General features: G+C 36.6%; 1 protein-coding gene across 1 annotated transcript in view; it reads right to left on the bottom strand.

The window, feature by feature from the left end:
• CAMK4 (calcium/calmodulin dependent protein kinase IV) overlaps positions 1-22,659 on the bottom strand; it is a 224,016-nt gene that overhangs the window by 39,932 nt on the left and 161,425 nt on the right. The window contains exon 5 of the mRNA XM_007451190.1: positions 21,758-21,830. Coding sequence (XP_007451252.1) covers positions 21,758-21,830 — 73 coding nt within the window. The remainder of the gene's footprint in view (positions 1-21,757; positions 21,831-22,659) is intronic.

The following is a 22,659-nucleotide window of genomic DNA, read 5'->3' as shown; positions in this document are numbered from 1 at the left end:
AGACTCTAATTCTTGTTTCTGATTTTGGTACAAGTCTCCTGGTGTACAAAGTCAGAGTGGGGCAACGTGGGTGCTTGTAACAGGTTGGAAATTCATTTTTCTATTTATATATGTGTATGTCATAAAAGTCTATTAAGTACATATTTCTAAGAATGGTCTATTTAGTATTGGTGGAAATATCATTTTACCTATACTATTTTCCTTAGATTCAATCCATGGGTACAAAGGGACTAACAGGTGGAGCACAGAGGGTTTAGGGCAGTGAAGATGCTCTGTATGGTGCTATAATAATGGATATGTGTCATTATACATTTGCCTAAACCCATAGAATGTAGAACACTGAGAGTGAACTGCAATGTAAACTATGGACTTTGAGTGATTATGATGTGTCAATTTAGGTTCATCAGTTGTTAACAAATTTGCGATTCTGGTGGGGGATGTTGACAACGGGGAGGCTGTGCATCTGTGGGGGTAGGGAGCATATGGGAACTCTCTGTACTTTCACCTCAGTTTTGCTGTGAACCTAAACCTGCTCTAAAAAATAAAATCTTTTTTAAAAAAGTACTTCAAGTTTTGTTGATTCTTTTAGATTTTCTAAATAGACAATCACGTCATCTATGAACAAAGACGGTTTCTCCCTTGCTTTCCAACCTACATATGTTTTATTTCCACTTCTTGTCTTATTGCATTAGCTAGAACTTTCAGTGCAATGCTGAAAAGGAGTGCTGAGACAGGACATCTTTCACTTGTCCCTAATCTTAGAGGGAAAGCTTTGAGTTTCTCACCATTAAGCATGATGTTATCTGTGAGTTTTCTGTAGATATCCTTTATCAAGTTGAAGAACTTCCCTTCTATTCCTAGTTTCCTGGGAGTTTTTATCAAGAATGGGTATTGGATTTTGTCAAATTTTTTTTCTGCACCTGTTAATATGATTTAGGCTGTTGATGTAATGGAGTACATTAATTGATTTTCAAATGTTGAATCAGCCTTGCATACCTAGAATAAATCCCACTTTTTCTTGGTGTATAATTCTTTTTATACGTTGTTAGACTGAATTTGCTAATATTTTGTTGAGGATTTTTGCATCTACATTCATAAGAGGCATTGGTCTGCAGTTTTCTTTTCTTGTAGTGTCTGTCTGGTTTTGGTGTTAGGGTAATGTGGGCCTCATAGAATGAGTTACTAAGTATTTCCTTTGATTCTATCCTCTGAAAGATATTGTAGAGAATTGGTAAAAATTTCTTCCTTAAATGTTAGGTGGAATTTACCAGTGAGCCCAAATGCGCATGGTGCTTTCTCTTTTGGAAGGTTACTAGTTATTTATCCAATTTCTTTAATAGATATGGGTCCATTCAGATTGTTTACTTCTTCTTACTTGAATTTTGGCAAATTGTGTCTTTCAAGGAATTGGTCCTTTTCATCTAGGTTATCAACTTTGCTGGCATAGTATTTTTTAGTATCCTTTCAATGTTGAGGGCTCTGTGGTGATATCCTGACTTTCATTTCTGATATTAGTAATTTGTACCCCCAGCCTCTTATTATTATTATTATTTTTAGTTATCCTGGCTAGAGGCTATTGATTTCATTACTCTTTTCAAAGAACCAGTTTTTGGTTTCATTGATTTTTTTTTTCTACTGATTTCCTGTTTTCAATTTCATTGATTTCTGCTTTAATTCTTATTTCTTCTTTTTACTCTAAATTAGAATACATAAAAGTAGTTTGTTATGGATTCAAGTACTTCATATATGAATATAAGATTTTTTTTTTTGGTAATTTCAGTAATTCAGGGTTTACAAATACAAAAAGTTTTATCATTCCATTAAACACCACATTCTTTAAATTGCTGGTATTGTCAATTCAGGTTAAATGACATTGTATTTATTTAATGTTTTTAATTGTTAAATGACATTTCTTTAGAATTCACATGATGAGGCTCAGTGTTAAAATTCCTGAAATGATATTAAGGTAGAAATCTAATATCAAAACCAAAATCAAATCAATGCATCTCCAGAACTTTTTTTTTTTTTAGATTCCATATATATGTGTTAGCATACAGTATTTGTTTTTCTCTTTCTGACTTACTTCACTCTGTATGACAGACTCTAGGTCCATCCACCTCACTCAAATAACTCAATTTCGTTTCTTTTTATGGCTGAGTAATATTCCATTGTATATATGTGCCACATCTTCTTTATCCATTCATCTGTTGATGGACACTTAGGTTGCTTCCATATCCTGGCTATTGTGAGTAGAGCTGCAATGACCATTGTGGTACATGACTCTTTGAATTATGGTTTTCTCAGGGTATATCAATACACTGCATCTCAAAACCAAAATCAAATCAATGCATCTCAATTTCCATTCCATGAAATTCCATGTGAATATAAATGTGGTTTCTGGTACTCATGGAGAATAAGATTTTAATCATATGCAAGTATAATAAGCTATTTAATAAACTCTACAATGCAAAAAGAATCATATTTGTACTGTGTTGGTTATATTGTCGTAACAAACCATGCTAATTCCTTTTAGCCTACCCATCATTCCCGATATTTAAGAAAAGTTGGATGAATGAATGAAGAAAGTTCTGAATTCAGCCAAGCTGAGCTCTCTTAGTCTATCTATTGTTTGACTTAACTTTGAGGAAAACAAGGATTGATTCTACAAAATGTCAAAGGAGGAGCAGGTAGATGCTTTCTTTTTGAAAACATAGGGTGCTGCTATTTGAGAGTCAGCCTCATCATCAGCATGCCTGGTAAGACCAGTCTGAATAATCAGCCCATGAGTGCTGCACTAATATTTATGACCCCCTAAAACTTGTGTAAAAGGGCAACTACTTGTGAAGAAATACAATAATTACATGGACATTGAATTTGGCTACGAAGAATTTAAGTCTCCTCTCCAATTTCTTACTGTTGACTCACATCAAGGGATGTTCAACTTTTGACACTACCATCATTCTGGATATAGACAAAGTGACAGAGCTGATTGCACGTGGAAGAGTTACAGCTGTGGAGCTATCATTATTCCCACCTACTCTTGTCCAAAAAAGAATGAAATATGCATTTACACATATTCCTAATTTATTTGAGACAGACTTAATTTTTTAATTATAGCATGTAAAGTGCTTCTCTCTCATTATCTCAAGCAGTTTTCAAGAACTGAATCCAAGAGTAAGAAAGCAAAGGCAAACATAAACAGGCACACCTGCTGCAATGCATCTGTGTCTTTTAAAAAGGTGTGACTCCCCCCGCCCCACCCCACCGCTTTGTGATCTTTAAAAGAGATGCATCTCACTTGTCACATTTCAGTGTTAGCCCTTGAACACCTTCTGTGCTTAGGCCTCTCTGTCTGCTCATCTGTGTCTCTGGCTTTGGGCCCTACATTGTCTATAACATAATATGGTAGAAGAAGGCAGACGGCAGAGGGATTAAGAGCATAAACTCTGAAGTCAAGTTTTATTTTGTGTTCTAATCTTGATTCTGCCACAAACCAGCTATGTGATCTTAAAAAAGTTACCTAACCTTTCTGAATCTCAGTTTCCTTATCTGTGAAATTAATGTAAAGAGACTGATAGCCTTTGAAGATTAAGTGAAATAATTTACATAAAGCTTTTAGCAAAAGCTTGGTCCACAATAAGTGCTTGATAACACATGGTAGTGATGGCTGGTACTATTACTATTGAGATAGTTATTATTAGGTCTTAGTCACATGTGTTCAACTGTATATTCCTCTCAAGATTCTTTCTTCTTTCAGTTTTCTAGCAGAGTAGAGCATAAGCATTTACTTCCTTCACTAAATGGCCCATTATATATAAATAGAAGGTATGATCAACGTGAATCAGTGTTAACAAGGCTCTTCCTCAGTGAAATTCCACTTACAATAAGATGGCATTTCTGGAATTCTGCAGGATCAAGAGCCATTAAGACTTGAGTGTGGCTAAGCTTCTGTAACAATAATTTCACAGGCAAAAGTCAGGATGGTAATTTAAAAGTTAGATACTGGGGTTCTAGATAGGTTCCAACATTCAAGGGAACATTTCTAAGAATAAATCACACAGATAGTCAGAACCTATGGCACATTCAACATATTATTCATAGAAATCTAAGTTTTTTAAGGTTAAATTTTGAGAAGTAGAATCCGAGAGTAGAATGCAAAGTGTATGTGTGAGAAATTATGTTTTTCAACATGGATTTTCCTCTATATCTATCATCATGTGAAGTTCTACAAAATTAGGTATCTTTTCCAAAACACAGATAAATACGCTATGTATATTTATTTAGATTTTAGAAGATATTATATTCCATGAAATGTGCTCTCCTGCAGAGTTGGGTTAGCATTATCATTTTTGAAAGTAATGTGATTTAAGTGTCTTGAATTATTAAATGTGTTTGAAGTCCTATTATCTTTTAAAATTCAGATGATCTTGAAGTTATTTTTGTTTTACAATAAGTGCTACTGGCAAAGTTGCTTTTCATAAGAGTTTTATGGGCAAATAAATATCTATGAATCAATAAATTAATCAATAAGAAAAAAATAAAAAGTAAAAATAAAGGATACAAGGCCAGTTCTAAAATATTCCCAGCACTCAAAATGCTGGTATCCTAAACAAGTTTTTGTAAATAACTGGATTCAAGTCAATGAATATATATTGTACCTGTTTGTGCCATGAATACAAAGGCATATATGAGGTGTGGGGAAAGGTGGTAAAGGGCGGAGGAAAAGGATGACAGACATAGATAAATAGGTCATAATTCCTGCCTATTCCAGGAGACAGGACCATGTACAGCTAACCATAATACAGTGTTGTTAGTGCTGTATTACAGTGGTAGAAAATGCCATGAGACTGCAGGGAAGAAAGTAGATTTGTTAAAATTCTAAATTTATATCTCTCAGGAAGAGAAAAGCACAGAAAATTATCAAAAGCCTACAAGACTGCTTAACTTAATGGACTTCTGTACAGATTGAAACTCAAAAGACCCAGAATCCCAAAGGCCAATAAGGAAGACTTGCACAGATGCCTGGCAATGTGGTCAAGCCTAGACTGGGAGTTTTAACAGCTTTGGTTCCACTGTTTGAACAGCCTCTCAAAGCTTGTTTGTGCACAACTGTAAAATGGGGGAAATGCTATTGCTGCTTTCTGAATAGGAAAAGAGCTGTGAAAACTGACACGTACCTGCTTAAGTAATTGAACTTCAAGGATAAAGAAGGGATTCATAGACCTCTAAGCAGAAAAAAGCAGATCATCTCTAAGAAGGGAAGTATCAAGTTGATGTCAGATTTCTGCAAGACAGCTTTCAGTGCCAGGAGATTACAGACGAATGGGTACAGACTGCTGAGGTTAGGACCAAGTGTCCCACAAATGTTACAAAATGTCCTACAAATTTAAAGTGACCATAAAAGTCATGAAAGAACTTGGGGAATATATTGTTGCTATACCCTTCTGGGAACAGAAAAAACAAACAAACCCAAAGCAAAACAAATAAACAAAAAACCCTCAGCTACTTGAATAAATGCAGCCAATTAAGAAATAAAGAGAAAAAACTGTGGTAAAGGGCTGGTAATGGGCATCAAGTCCATTTAAAGGTAGAACCCAAACAAGTAAGCTGCAGATTATAAATGACGTAAACCTTACCAGTATAAAACAGAGATATGACAAGAGAGAATTTGAAGGTGGAGATCAATGGAAGGAAGTGAATGTATATTAATTTCCTTATTTTTCCCAATGGAGAGAAAATATGTAGTGCCCAAGTTTAATAAAATATAAAATAGAGGTTGAACGATATTGTTTAAAGTTATAAAAGGAATCACCAGACTACTAAAAATATAAATGCACACACAAGTTCACTAAAATAACAAACAATAATAATATTTCCATGTAAAGAGCTATCAAACAAACAAATGTGGATTAAACTAACAAAGATGGATCAATAATAAGTGTGGGTTAAAGAGCTATTAAACTAAGAAAAGGACAAGAACAAAACAAAATGACCGCAAAAGTATTTTAAGAGTAATTACACAAGATTTTAAGTATATATAGAGAAAGAAAGAAAGACAGGGAGAGAAAACATGATAGGACTTCCTAAGAAAGATATAAAAAATATAAAATCTTAGAACTGATGGAAAAAAACTTACAAATTTGATCCCCTATGATAAAATTATGCAAGACAACATAAACAAAGCAAAACTAGGAGAAAACATACTCTACTATCCATCTGTCTATATGATATGGATTACACATAGAGATATATATAAGATTATACATATATGATCAAGATTAATATTTGAATATATAGAGATCTCTTACATACCAAGAGAAAAACACATAAAAACACATATAAATCACTGAAAAACAGAGCAAAGAATAGAGAAAAGAATATAATGATGAGGATTGGTCAGATGCACATGCTGTTAAAGAGGAAGATTCAAACTATTAGCAATATTGTAGATTGGTAAAGCCTTGAAATTTAGCCACATCCATGAAAGAATGTAAAATGAATATATTAATTGCCTAATAGAAGCCACTTCTTGGAATGTATCTTAAGGGAATATTTTCACTTGTGCATAATATGCCTCAAGGATATTTATTACTATATTATGTATAATTTTTAAAATTGGAAAAAAGTTTAATAACCATGTAGGAACTGGATAAATTACAGAGCTCACAGTATGAAAAACCACATAGCAACTAAAAGAATGAAAAAGATCCATATGTATTAAAATATTGTAGACAGAATTATGGTCCCAAAGAAGATTCCATTCTCCAGTTCTGGGACTGTGAACATGCCATGTAACATGGCAAAGAGACTTTGCATATGTAGTTAGGATTACGAATTACTGTTGCCTTAAAATACAGAGATTATCCTGGATTATCCAGATGGGCCCAATGTAACTGTATGAGCCTTTAAAAGCAGAAGAGGAAGATAGAAGAATCAGTGAAATAGATTCAAAGCATCAGAAGGATTTGATGTGCCATTGCAGGTGAGAAGATGGAGAAGGTCAAGTATCAAGGCAACTACAAGGAACAGAATTCCTCCAAGGAACTGAATGAGCTTGGAAGCGGATTTTTCTCCAGAGCCTCCAGAGAGAAGTGCAGCCCTGATGATGCCTTAATTTTGGAATTGTGAGGGTCTAGTCATGCCATGCCTAACTTTTGACCTACAAAATTGTAAGATAATATATAGTGTTATTTTAAGTGTTCAAGTTTGTGGTAATTTGTGATGCAGCAATAGAAAACTAATACATAAATGGAAAAAATTTCCAAGGCATACTGTTAAGCAAAAAAATAAGTTAGAGAGAAACATAAAAAAACAAATGTATGTAAGTATATTGCATTTTTTTGTGTGTGCCAAGATGCCACACATAGCCTCAGCCACATGCCATCATTCCTTCTTTTTGATCACTGATCTGTGTTTCAGTTTGTTTTCTAAGACATGGCAAATAGTTTTGAAAACCTCTGAAAATACTTGTTGTGGTTAATACTCTGAAGTAGCAGAACTGATTTCCTAACATATGAAAAAAAAAAAACCACCAGGAGAGAATAATAGAAGAGCACGAGAACACAAATTAAGTGCTACACATTAAAAAACAAACCAAAATACTTGTCAGTGAATGAGTCTTTGAAAGGCCTGAAAACCAATGACATTCAAGTTTATCCTTGAATGTTGAACTTTGGATTCTTAATTTACTTTCCCATAGAATCCACATTTCGAGTTGATTAGAGCAAATACATTATGTTAGAAAACGAATGCGTCACACCTTGATTAGTAAGAGTAGGTTGGTCTGGGTGTAATAGGTAGAATTCTATGAATGACCCCTATGTGAACTTAGCTCTTATATTAAATGCTCTCCCTTCTGAGTGTGGGTGGAATCTACGAATAGATGAGGCAGCACTCCTAGGATTATATTAATTTACATGACAATAAGGAGGTTCTTCAGATAGGTTTAATCAAATCAAATGTACCCTTGAAAAGCAGAGTTTTCTCTGGCTGGAAGCAGAAAAGGAAGTCAGGGATCTGAAACAATTTAGCTTTGAAGTTGGAGGGAGGCATGTGCCAAGGAATGAGACAGTCTTTAGGAGCTGAAAGCAGTCCCTGGCTGACAAGCAGTGGGGGAATGGGGATGTTGGTCACACAACCACATGGATGTGAATTTGGCAAAGGAGCTTGGAAGCTCAATGAGTTTGGAAGCAGATTCTTTCCTAGAATTTCTAGATAAGTACCCGGACAACTAACAGCTTAGTTTCCACTTTGTGAGACACTAAGCAGAGAACCCAGTAGAGCCCCCTGGATTTAGACCTACAGATCTGAGAGATAATTAGTTGCTCTGAGTTGCTAAATTTGTGGTAATTTGTTAGAAATAGAAAATGAATACACTGGGTATTTTGCAGTTAGCAAATGGTAAACTAAAGAACATAAACTCTTGGCACGTGCCATGTGCTCTCTTATTGAGTGTATAGTGTTAGGGTCTAAATATATGCTCAATAAATAGTTTTAGTTGTTTGGTTAGGTGGTGAGTAAATGCATGAATGAATGAATGAAGCAATAAACAATCTTTGGTCAGTCAAGACATCCAACAAATATTTATGGAAGGCCCAATATACACCATGAACCATTCTGAGTGCAGGACATAGTAGAAAGAGGTTCAAAACACCAGGTAATTTATATTCTAGTTTCAAACAAGAGCTCAAAATTCTCTGGACTAGAGCTTCTCATGTTGGTGAAACAGAAGGTCATTGGAATGCTGTGAAAGAAGGCCCATGGAAAGAGGATCATGAGGTCAGCAGAAGGCCTTTCCAGGCAGGACTCTGAGGGCCGTGCATAGAGGGTGGCTGTGATGGGGAGACACTGGAGGGTTAAGGGGGGAAATGGTGTGATATGATGTATGATTTTATCTTAAAAATCAAGATGGATCCTAAATATCCAAAGAAAGTCTTTTAAATAACACAAAATAAATTTGAAGAAAATTGATCACTACAGAGATGCCAATGCAATAATCTCCAACTTGCAGGTGTGCTGTATCAAAATTAGAGCTGAAAGTTATACAGTGCACCCCCCACCTCTTATTTGCAAGGGATACATTCCAATATTCCCAGCAGATGCCTGAAACCGTAAATAGTACTGAACCCTATATATACTCTGCTTTTTCTATACATACGTTTTTATGATAAAATTTAATGTACAAATTAGGCAAAGTAAGAGACTAATAACCATACCTAACAATAAAATAGGATAATTATAACAATATACTGTAATAAAAGTTATGTGAACATGGTGTCTATCTCTCTCTCATATCCTTTTTTTTTTTTTTTGGTGTGTAGAAACTCTATTCTGTTTCTTTAATCACTTTACCTCTCTCAAAATATCTTGTAAAAATTTAATGCCTTTTCCATCTTAAGCATTTATCATGCACTGCGGCCATAACTTCTGCAGTTTCAGGGGTTACAGCAAAACTAGCACGGATTTCTTTTTCCTTCTTCACAATTTCATGCATAGAAGATTCATTCTTACCAGAGATCTTAGTAGATCTTACTAACCTCAGCACATGATTTTTTTTCTTTCTTATTAACCCAAGAACTTTGAATTTTTCACTTAAAGGAGGCACTTTTTGGCTCTCTTTGGCATATCCAAATTGCCAGTAACACTAGTCTTGTGCTTTAAAGGGGGCCATCACTAAGTAAAATAAGGGTTACCTGAATACAAGCACACAATACTGTGACAGTCGATCTGATAACCTAGATGGCAACTAAATGAATAGTGGGATATGCTAGACAAAGGGATGATTCATATCAGGTGCGGGATGGAGCCAGACGGTGCAAGATTTCATCACGCTACTCAGAATGGCGTGCAATTTAAAACTATATATTGTTTATTCCTGGAATTTTCCACTTAATATTATTGGACCATGGTTGACTGCGGGTAACTGAAACTAAGGAAGGCAAAACCTCAGATAAGTGGGACTACTGTACTTTCGGTTCAACATATACTGTGACATAAAGAAAACAAAGGACAGTTAAATGTGAATCTTCCTTGTCTACATTCCAAATTATGTATATATACTATTCATTTTCTTGGTGGTCATCATTTGCCACTAAAATCATGCAACTTATACATATCTTTAAAAACACGTGGAACATTCTATTAATAAAATCTGAGTTTTGACTATTTTTATGTGTCCTGAGCACAGATAAGTATTGATAGTTATCTATTTAATCCACCGTTTATAACCTAATAGGGAAAGCCCTGACATTCCAGCAAAATTTTATGGATTGATGAAATGTAGGGAACCATTTCCTCGAAAAAAATAAGCAGAGCAGTCTCTGTAAACTTTAAGCAAAATAAATAATTGGGAGGAAACACTGAGGTCAGAAATCACAGAAGATTAATATTAAATATATGGCATGTAAAATGCATTAGAATTATTTCACACTACTTTCATGAGCCAAAAATAAAGAGGATATTGCAGAGGGGCCTTAAATTACATTTACAAAAGGCAGAAAGATAAACTGGAACACTGGAATGAGAAAGGGTATTCTTGTCCTAGGTCAAGAAAACATTTTGAAACTTCTGGTGGTTACTGAAATTTTTCTTTAAAGTAGGCAAAAAAGTTAGTAAGAATTGTTAGTATGCCCAACACTGCATATATTGCAATGGTGGTTCCATTTCTTTAGATCTTTGGATGGTGATGATTCTCTGGAATTTACAAAATAAAGATAGGAAGGGAGAGAAGGAAGGAGGAAGGGACGGAGGTTGAAAGTAAGAGAGAGGGGGGTAGAGAAAGAGAGAGAGAGACAGAGACAAAGAGACAGAGAGAGAAGGTGAGAATAGACACATTAAGGGGACAGTTGCACTTAGATGCATTGGAAACTGTGTGAAAGAATTTTTTCTTTTTTGTAGTCGCAATGTATTGGCCTCCTATGGCATTCAGTGTACTGTATTGAGGTTAGTGGTATGGACTGAATGTTTATGTCCCCCCAGAATTCATATGTTGAAGCCCTAATCCCCAATGTGATGGTATTTTGAGGTGAAGCCTTTGAAGTAAGTAGATTTAGATGAAGTTTTGAGGGTGGAGACCTCGTGATGGGATTAGTGCCCTTATAAGATGATGAAGAGACCAGAGCTTGCTCTCTCTCCCTTGTGAGGACATGGCAAGAAGACTGCAGTCTAAAACCTAGGATAGAGCCCTCACTAAGAATCTGACCATGATGGCATTCTGTTCTGGGACTTTTAACTTCCGGAACTGTGGGAAACAAATGTTTTTTCTTTAAGCCACCCAATCTGTGGTATTCCGTTATAGCAGCCTGAACAGGTTAATATAGCCAGTGATGCTAAACACCTACAAAGAACTGCCCTGCCCAAATGAAACTAGTGTTCCTGTTGTTTCCATTGAGAAACTCTGAATCTTACCCAAAGTGAGTAAGCTGGATTTTTTGTGAGCACTCCTTATTCAGGAGCTACACACTTGAGATGGGACCAAGGACAGTGACTAAAACAAGAAAACCAAGTTAACCTTCTGTTTCCATGACTGGTGCAATCTACAGCTATGACCTAGGCCTCTACCTGTTTGTTAATTTGACGTCTTCATTGAATTCTATATTTCTCATTTACGAGGCAGACAAAATACTTTGTAAAACTTTTGCAGAATTTGTTCTTGAATTATTTAATAATATTAAAATCAAAAGTCCATGTTCAAGGAATGAAGTTAACAGAGTATTATTATAATGTTGCCTGAAAGTTTTTCTTATGACCCAGAAATAAAAAAATATTTACCTGAATCTTTCAGAGGATTATTCATTTTTCCACACTACTTCTGAATTAACCATTCCCAAAATAAAAATTCTTTTTTTTTTTTTTTTTTTTTTTTTTTTTTTTGCGGTACGCGGGCCTCTCACTGTTGTGGCCTCTCCCGTTTGCGGAGCACAGGCTCCGCACGCGCAGGCTCAGCGGCCATGGCTCATGGGCCCAGCTGCTCCGCGGCACGTGGGATCTTCCCGGACCGGGGCACGAACTCGTGTCCCCTGCATCGGCAGGCGGACTCTCAACCACTGCGCCACCAGGGAAGCCCCCCAAAATTCATTTTTTATGAGTCAAAGACATCATAAGTAGAAGATTCACATTCATCCTTATAATACAAAATAGGACTTCATTTCCTCAAGGCAGAGAGTACTTCAGTTATGGGGCAGACAACTGTTACCCAAGAGCAAGGATATAAATTTCATGGTCCCATCCCCATGCTCCAATAAATAATCAATGAAAAAACAACATAGAAATAGTTAGCTAGAATCTAACCTTAGTTACTCCACCAGCCTTGGAGAGAAGCACACATACAAAGAAAGGATCACTGTTCACCTTCAAGCCACAATACTCTGATATTTCCCACATGATAATTCTTTCCTAAAAGGGGATCATTTTTCAAAGGAATCTTTTTAGCTTAGAGTCATTCCCTTGCAGCCCATAGGTAGAGGTTGTCACACATAAACTATATTGACATAAATAAGAGACTGTCCTCCTAGAGCGCCCATTGTGGGTGATAGAATTCTTTGCTCAGCTTTTTCTGAATTTTAGCTTTTCAGAGCATTCAGGGTTAGAGGAACAGAATATATAGATGTGAAATACTGTATCACAGGAACAGAAAATAGGCCAAATTGCCAATTAGAGTAAGGTTTAGAAAATTAGAAATTAGAAAAGGTATCATGATAATATGATAATATCCTTCCTCTCATGGTTGATACACACCTGCTTGGAATAAGCATTTTTAAATGTAATTAAAACTTATTACTTTACTTAAAACCATATTCCCTTATAGCTTGAATTCCCATCTTTTTTCTTTTTCTTTATTCACATTAAGTCTTTGTAGGTCATCTATAGAAACAGAAAAAATGTGTGCCTTTCCTGACCTCATAAGGAAACTGCGGGTAGATCTCTTACTACATTTTGTTTCCTTTTTTGTGCTTTTTTTTTTTTTTTTTAATACTGCCACTGTTAACTAGAAAAACTTTTCCTACCCTTCCTTGAGGTTATCCAATTCTTCTGCTCCAAAGTCAAGGATTCTGTGAATCTCATTCCTTTAGCAACTGAAGCCTGACAGAACAGCTGTGAATGAACCTCTAAAGACTGTAATGCAAGGACATCAAGTAAGAATCAGGTCATATCTACACAGTAACCTCATGTGCATGACATTTCAATGGGCTTTTGGAATAGTGAAGACATTCACCTCAATCCCAAGGTGTTTCCTTCTAAGAAAGATAACTTAGATGTTATTTTTTACCCTCTTTTTCTTGTTAAATCTTTCCAGGCAGGGACTGTGTCTCATGTTTACTTTCTGTAGCTCTCCTCAGAACCTACAGTGCATGTTGTGTGGAGGGAATATGGTCATCCTGGGCTAGAGGCTTTGGTTGGTCTCTTAAAATGTTTGTTATTTTTTGCTGTTGTTTTTTTCATCATTTGTTCTCAGCTAGAGGAGAGGCAAAAGAGAGTATAAAAATGTAGGTGAAGGAAATGGGAAATGAAGAAAAAGTTCATTAGAGGAACTGTGTAACTGTATGGAAGAGAATGGAGTAAAGCCTCAGAGAGCAAGTGGGCAGAGAGGTGAGGAGAAGAGAATGCATTGTAATGTTAATAAAGGTGAGGAAGTTTGATGAGAATTTCTTATCAATCCTCTAAGTCCTCTTCTATGCATGTTCCCCACTCTAGTTTATTTCTCATAATCTCTAAGTCTTCACATATGTAACATTCATAAATATTGGCATTGAAGACCCTAGGGGAATCCTGGGCTTAGTTGTTAGCATATTTCATTCATAGAATCACAAACCATGTCCCTTTAGATGCTTTTCATCTCTTGACTGGACATTTTCATAACCTCTTAACTGGCTGCCCTGCTTTTGGACTTCATGCTGCCATGAAGGATGATGGTCCTGCAGCAAAAGTCTTTCAGGGTCTTCTCATCTACAGAAACATGGGAACTTCTTTCATGTAAGCCTCTCTGGACAAGATCCATACCTCTCGCTCAAACCCCAGTTCTCACCAAGTGTACTTTACTTTCTAGCAATATCCAAAGACCAGAAGTTCATGCCTTTGCATCTTTGGTCTATTATGTTCTATAAAGATTTGTGGGAGAAAAGGAGTATTCCTGGTATTCCCTTTTTTTCATATTGGTTGACTACTAAACAGCAATTTTTCTTTTAAAACCCAACACAGACATAACATCCTCTGGCAAGATTTTTCTGACTCAGTTTCATTCTAGATGTTCTGAATAGGTTTCACCCTCCCTGATGTCTTTGAAGTTGCAAAATGCATCAATTGGTGCACATATGTCATCTTACAGCTATGTGCTTATGTGTCTATCTGCTCTATAAACGAATGAATTTCTTAATCTCTGTATCCAAGATTTTGGCACATACCAGAGAATCAGCTAATGGTTGAACTGACTTACTGACATCATTCAACATTTACAGAAAGAACAAGCCATTTAGAATGTAACAATTAACATGATATTTTGTATATAGTACTTGGAAAATTCCTAGATATTTATTCTAGAATTTATTGTGATTCCCTGGAATCAAAAGAGAGAAGGCCACTTAGAATTTGATAAACTTTTGATATCATTGTCAATAATGATGTACAGAAACATTTAATGAGAAAGGAACCTCCTTCCCAGGCATTATTTTTAGATCTCCAGGTTCCTAATATTGAGCTATAATTTTCAGAATGTAGATTTTTTTTGCTCCAAATTTTTTGGATAAAATATCTATGCTATGCCTAAGCCATTGATCTATTTTATTCTATGTTTATAAATAAAAAAATTAGAACATTAACAGAACTATTTGTTATTTCTTCTCTGGTGAATGTAATCTCTCAATTCTTAGTAAGAATATATAACTACTTTTACTTTTTACTGGTAAAATTATCGTTATAGTGTTTTAATGCCTGAGTCTTGCATTAAAATCCACCCTCCAGAGATCAACGTTCAAATGGAAGTAACAAGAGACAAAATCTCCCCAGAAAAAAATGTAAATATCACAGGAACCGACAAACTTAAACAACCCCCCCCCCATTTTCTTTCTTAGTCTCTCATTGCTTAATTAAGTCCTCAGAAGAATCTTTCTATTGACAATAAGTGGACCCAAGCGGGAACAATATTCACAAAAACAAAGAACAAGTGTCAGAAGCAAGCTTATTGTTAATGACCTTAAACCTCAGTGTCCCTTCAAATCATATTTAATCCTCATTTATCAGTATGTGGATGTGTGTTTTACATTCAGTGAAATTCAGTTTTTAGAAATGTGAGGGACCAGAATCTTTTTTCTAGGAGTATGCCCTTCATGTTATGTTTAGATAGACGGAAAACTATATAATTTGCTCTGACCACAGAACCATTATTAGTATATACTCAAAAGTTTATTTAATAAGAAGTTCAGTATCTTTTTGCTTTAAGTAACAAGATATACAATTTAAAGTGGCAGAGATTTTGAGAAACTCATTATCATCTATGAGATATCAAGCAGGAGAATTCCAATGATGTCTACTTTTTTCTCTGCCTTCTTCAACATTGTTGTTTCTCTTCATAATTATAAGACTGCAAAAGCAGTTCCCAGCTTCATACACAGACTCCAATATGACAGTGAAAAAGAGAAAAGACCTTTCCTCCCCTGGTTCTCCTTTTATTAAAGAGAAACTTTTCTAATAACTCACAAGCAGACTGCCCAACAAAACTCATTGGTGAGGATCAGGTCATATGCCCTTGACTAGCTGCAAGGGAGGGTGGGAGAAGAAGTTTTAGCCTTTTCCATCTTTATAAAAGCAGATTGGTTCTGTCAACAGGAATAAGAGGTCAGGTGGAAGAAGGCTTAAACGTGTCAAATAATGTAAAGTTGAATGACATATATACTGCCCATTAAACCTATAAATGTTATCAAGCATAGTACTTGGTAGTAAATATAGATAGTAATTTCTTTAAAATAAATTTATTTATTTTTGGCTGCATTGGGTCTTCGTTGCTGCGCGCAGGCTTTCTCTAGTTGCGGCGAGCGGGGACTACTTTTCCACTGCGGTGTGCAGGGTTCTCATTGAGGTGGCTTCTCTTGTTGCGGAGCTCGGGCTCTAGGCGCGGGGACTTCAGTAGCTGTGGCAAACGGGCTCAGTAGTTGTGGCGCACGGGCTTAGTTGCTCCGCGGCATGTGGGATCTTCCCGGGCCAGGGCTCGAACCCGTGTCCCCTGCATTGGCGGGCGGATTCTTAACCACTGCGCCACCAGGGAAGTCCCTAGATGGTAATTTTGTTTTTTTGTTTGTTTTTGTTTTTTTTCTGGTACGCGGGCCTCTCACTGCTGTGGCCTCTCCCGTCGCGGAGAGGCTCCGGACGCGCAGGCTCAGTGGCCACGGCTCGCGGGCCCAGCCGCTCCGCGGCATTCGGGATCCTCCCGAACCAGGGCACGAACCCACGTCCCCTGCATCGGCAGGCGGACCCTCAACCACTGTGCCACCAGGCAAGCCCGATGGTAATTTTTTAAATGCTGCTGCACTTGTTTTGAATTCATTGACCTCTAGAACCATTTCGCACACATTAGTAAAGACTATGAAGACTTTAAAGAATCTATGAATAGAAACAGAAATTTTGAGAATTGATTTTTGTTTTCAAATAACTGCCGGTACCATTTACTAAGCTATTGTCTCTCAACTTTATATCTGCCCTTCTATAGTCCGCTTTGTGAAGTGGGGACTTGAGTTACAAGTGACACTTTTCCTCTGCTGGCTTCCTGTTTGGCTCTGCCATTAGAGGGCACTAGGAAGAGAGTGGAAGCCTTGAAGCGGATGAAGGGACTTGCTCCTTGAGTCTGTCTTTCTGCTTGTTCTTCCCAAGTACCTTTGAAACACTTTTTAACCCCGCAGTGGCAGATCATTCTGATAGCAGTTGCTAATTCCAGTTTGCACTTTTCCAGTGCTCACAGAACCAATCCCAGAGTCCCTCTTCAGTAACACCAGCACTAGCTGGCCAGAACACAGTTCTCAAAGGTCTGAGTGCCCGCTGCATGGGCAATGCCTCTAATGTTAGAAAAGAGACACCAGCCTAGCCAAGCAGTGAACTTTCACACAGGTCTATAGAGCACCTCCTTTAAACTTCTAAATTTTAATAATCTCAACTTCTTTACTTGGTTTCTCCAGTCCAAGAGGAGGCTGCTTCTCGAAGCTGCTACCTCTACAATACATTAGCTTAGTGTTCCCCTTTTGCCTTTCCAGTTCTTCACTATCTAGTCATTAGTTCTTTACCGATTGATTCTCTAATAGGCTAAATTCGTTCTTTTTTAGGGGAGATTACAGGTTTTTAAAAATTTACCAAAAGGAGCTTCCACTATTTCTGCATCCTTATAATCATGTCCATTTCCTGTTTTTCTTTGATGTTCAGATACCATATTTTTTTCCATAATCTTAAAGGGTTAGATGCTTTTGTCTGCAACTGTCCATCACCATAATATTTAAAACGATTTGAACAAAAAAATCTCTGTGTTGGGATAGCAAGCATATTTAATATTTTTTCAACCATTTCCTTTTATTTTATTAAGTTCAGTGTATACTCCTATATTACAAGTTTCTCCAGGCTCCAAGTTCATGGCTTTGAAATTAATACATGCCCAAGAGAACTGTGGTTAGTAAAAGAGGGGAGGCAGCATTAGGGGTGGAAAAAAGAGAAGGACAGCAATTTTTTTGAAAACACAGGAACAGTAGGATAGCAATGATAACAAGGAAAGAACCAGAGGTGGTGGCAATAGTGAGCTGCCAGAGGAGATGAAACAGTCCCTGGTTATCTCTACAAGTAAATGGAAAAGGAGGGCTTTAAGGTTTGGCCTTGTGGTTTATGACACATGACACGATGACCTTTCCTGAATGTCCAGACTGACTAGACCGTTTAACTTGGGACAACCTTGAATTCATTTCAGGAAGATAGACTACTCAAGAAGGCTTAAAGATCTGCACTTAAAGACTAACTGAATGAATTCAAACGCAAAGGGGGAAACATCTTTCATATTCATTTTAAAAGCTTTCAAAAATGCTATTTAAAGCTAAAATGCAGAAGGAGTAAGATTACAGTCAGACAAATAGTGTGAAATATTTGGGGCAAGAATTGGGATGAAGTGGGGAGGAAGAGAAGGATTACAAGATTTGTTGCCTAAGGGGTGTCATTATATGCCTGTGACATATTTCCCAAGAAATTTTTAATCTTGAAGTTTTCTACTTTTGTGCTTTCAAAAACCAGCCTAGATACAGTCTTAAAAGTGTGTGATTCAGGGGAATGTGAGATATATCACTGATTACTTTGAGTTCCCAACTGTCTTATTTTTATAGCTATCTATAGCCATGTAGTTGACAATAAACTATTTCATAAATGTCAGCTACTTCTCACAAGTTTTAAATTGTTTGCTTTCTACCTGTGAAACACTGAGGGAAATTAATTTTTTTCTCTAAGTTAACCCTTAGGGGCAGCAATCAGAGAAACTCTGATTTTTATAAAACTTCTTTCAAAGAATGTTTGACTTGAATGCAGTAACCTGCTTCCTAAACTGGAGATTTGTAGAGTTTTATGAGTAGGTAAAATAACACAGTTTTTGTTTTAAATTTAAGATTAGCAGTAGACTAACCAATCCATCTTTGCAGACCTGAAATAGAGTTCTAGCAACTCTAGTCCCTGTGTTCTATGTGGAGCACCTCCATCTCCGTCTCTATTGGTGGCTCTTTTATCCCTCAATTGATGTAACTCCAACAGGTGGAAAATCCTGATGCTGAAAGCATCCATTTCTCATTCACTGAATGAGAATTCTCCCAGTCAGCCACCCGAGGTATCACTAAATTGAAGCATGCCCACTGTGATAAGCCAAAAGTGTCAAGAGCTGACCTAAATGGATGGAGGCAACCAGAAAAAACATATTGAAGAAGGTAAGTTTTGAATGAAAGGAAAAGAATTAAATGATAGTAAGGGAGTAGAAAAGAATCTTATGAATGGAAGCAAATTACATAGTTTTGTTTCATATGAATTGAGTAGAAAAATGATTATAAGAATGTTTCAGTAAATGTGTCATCATCTAGAAAGACAAAATATAGAATAGTGGTTATTTCTGACTATTTTGATAAATTTTCATTTATTTATTCAGCAAATATTTTTGAGCACCTACCATTGTCGTCTTTGATTTTAGTACTCAGTTGTGGAGTGTATATGTATATATAGATTTATAAGATGTAATACATCTTTAAATGAATATTCTGAGTCTGAAGTTGCTTATCCTCTTTTCCCTCTTTTTTGTAGATTGCTATGATTTCCATACCTTATCTCATTTAGTCTTTTCCACAACTGTTAGGTTGAATGTTATGCCTATTTTACATGCGGAAACTGAGGCTCAGAGGTATTTAGTGATAGACCCAAGCTCGCACATCTAGAAACGGAACCCAGCTCTGTTTGACTCCCAAAGTACTCTTTTTTTTTTTTTAAATTAATTAATTTATTTTGGGCTCTGCTGGGGCTTCCTTTCTGTGTGAGGGCTTTCTTTAGTTGCGGCGAGCTGGGGCCACTCTTCATCGCGGTGCGCGGGCCTCTCACTATCGCGACCTCTCTTGCTGCGGAGCACAGGCTCCAGACGCGCAGGCTCAGTAGTTGTGGCTCAAGGGCCCAGCTGTTCCGCGGCATGTGGGATCTTCCCAGACCAGGGCTCGAACCCGTGTCCCCTGCATTGGCAGGCAGATTCTCAACCACTGTGCCACCAGGGAAGCCCCCAAAGTACTCTTAACTGCTATACCAGCTGCCTGCCTGATTTGAGGAAAGTGATAGTGGGCCACTGCCAGCAAGTTTACTTGAATAGATAATCTATGGAACACAGTAGTGAAAAAAGAAGATTTAAAATGAGTATTTAAGTAAGGCATAAAACTACCATTACTGAACTCAAAAGGGACAAAATGAAAACAGTGACTGCAAAGAGGACTGATAGACATATACAGACGTATATTTAGAGACAGGAATTGGAAGCATCCAGAATTGTTTTTTAAAGTCATGCTAGAAATATAGCATGACATAGGGAGCAGGATTATGTTCATGGATACTTGAAGAGAGATTCAACTGAAGTTGGGAAGGTGGATGTGAGGAGAGAAGGTGATGGAAAAGTTAAAAACGATCCCCAAGTTGGCAAGCTTAGGAAGCCAAGATGGTAAATATATTGTATCTGATGAAAAATCTGGAATGGAGTGGTTATTTTAGGTGTGGTGAAAAGATGAATTTGATATTCAAAATTCATATAATCAGGAACTGCATTGTGTATTTAAAGTAAAATTCCATGGCATCTTCTCCAGCTTTTACCCACCCCAAATTCAAACTATTTTTTTTTTTTTTTGGCCTCTCACCGCTGTGGTCTCTCCCGTTGCGGAGCACAGGCTCCAGACGCGCAGGCTCAGCGGCCATGGCTCACGGGCCCAGCCGCTCCGCGGCATGTGGGACCCTCCCAGACCGGGGCACGAACCCGCGTCCCCTGCATCGGCAGGTGGACTCCCAACAACTGCGCCACCAGGGAAGCCCTCGCGCCACCAGGGAAGCCCTCAGACTTTTAATCCCCCACCATAGCAAAAAGATCAAAACGCTTTATAGGAAAAAATAATTTGGAAAGTCTGGGTTATAAAGCCATATGAACTCGGCGTTGATATCTCAATAATGGATTTTGTTAGATCACAGATCTTCTATTTCTAGCAGCCCTATGCAAAGATTGCGAAGACTGGATTTTTTTTTCCCACCCACAATTGGTACATAAGATTGTTAGGTATCAAGAGTCCTCCCTCCCTCCCTCCTTCCTTCCTTCCTTCCTTCCTCCTTCCCTCCTTCTTGTTTTGGTTGTAGGTAAAATTCATAGGACATGTACTTGTGTCACTGTGGCTCCTCAAGATATTGACTAATGATTTTAGTTATATAACTGACTCTGATTAATAGAATATATATTAATTCTGGGTAGATTTTATAGATTTGTCTCTTTAACTGATCCTAATAAATATGTCCCTTTGGGCCCCATCCTGTTTGTTCAGAGAATAATTTCTTCTGGATTTATATTCAGTAAATAAATCACCAAAGTGTCCCAGGACATACTAGACACCACTAATCTATAGGAAGATTTGCACCAGTCAAGTCTGTTTTATTTAGGCAAATATTTCCTTATTAATTCAATACAAACCAACTTCTCAAAATTATATATATATATATTTTTTGGTAAATGTGTGTCCATGTTTCCATCATTAACTTACAAAACTTTATTCCAGTTTAAAATGTTAACATACTTCTCCCTTTAAAAAAAATAAAATTGTCAGAATTTTTCTCCTAATTTACTCATTTCTTCTCTTGAAAGAAAAATTAATAATCTCTATGCTCTAAGGTCTATATTTATCTCCTTGAACATTTTTCCACTTCCTTACCAAACAACAAAAACAATAAAGAGATAAACTAAAGAAATGGAAAGAGAGAGAAAAGAACAACTATAGGCACCAAAGTCTGATCTGATTCATAATAATAGAACGGAAATGAGTTTTACAAACTTATGGCATTACATATGAGGACCGCATCTTTCAGAGTTTGAGTTATCAATAGAAAATATAAATTTGTTCAACATTTTCTAGTAAATATTTCATACTGTTTTTCTGTAAATTTTACGGCTTGTCACAGATATGCACTTCCTAAATGATGATTCTGTAAAAGGAAGACATTACCCAGAGTTATACTATTGCTGTCACTTCATACTTACAGCAACTGCCTCCAGGATTTGTTTGACAGCATCTGCAGCATCTCGTTCACTGTAATATCCCTTTTCCACAATCCTAAAAAAAAAACCATGAAATCCTTCTCAGACACATGCATCCAGTTGAGTAGATGTTAAAAGAAGTTAAATTAACGTTAAAGAAGATTTATCTAAACAATTGCAGCAGGCTACCATGACACGAGGGGAAAGATTTCTATAAGTTGGCACTCTAGACGTCTTTAGGTTTATTTAGGAAAATGGAAAACATTTATTTTGCCTAGGCTTGAAGTTTCCATCCTATTGAGGACAAAAAATTCTTTTTAAACTTTGTATTGCAAATCATTTTAAACATATACCAGGTAGACAATATACCATGAACCATCCCATTTAACTGTCACACTGCTTCAGCAATTATCAATTCATGGCCAATGTTGTTTTATCTATCTAATTAATTACTTCCCCTCCTCCTTTATTATTTTAAAGCAAATATCAGACATCATATAATTTCATTTATAGATATTTAAGGAGGTATCTCTAAAAATAAAGGACCTTTTAAAAATCATAACTACAATGCCCTTATGTCTATAAATTACAATTCCTTAATATTATCAAATATGCAGTGTTTCAACTTTCTAATTGTATTGAACATGTTAAAATTTGTTTGTTTGTTTTTTGGAATCAATATCCAAATAAGGTTCATGCAATTAATTGGTTGATATGTCTCTTATTCTCTTGGAATAAATCCCACTTGATCATAGTGTATGATCCTTTTTTATATATTGTTGAATTTGGTTTGCTAATATTTCATTGAGGATTTTTGCATCTATATTCATCAGAGATATTGGCCCATAATTTTCTTTTTTTTGTATTGTCTTTGACGCTTTGGTATCGGGGTAATGGTGGCCTCA

Source organism: Lipotes vexillifer, unplaced genomic scaffold (assembly GCF_000442215.2).
Source record: "Lipotes vexillifer unplaced genomic scaffold, Lipotes_vexillifer_v1.1 scaffold91, whole genome shotgun sequence".
NCBI classification, from domain to species: Eukaryota; Metazoa; Chordata; class Mammalia; order Artiodactyla; family Lipotidae; genus Lipotes; species Lipotes vexillifer.
This window is presented reverse-complemented; position numbering and strand designations above follow the sequence as displayed.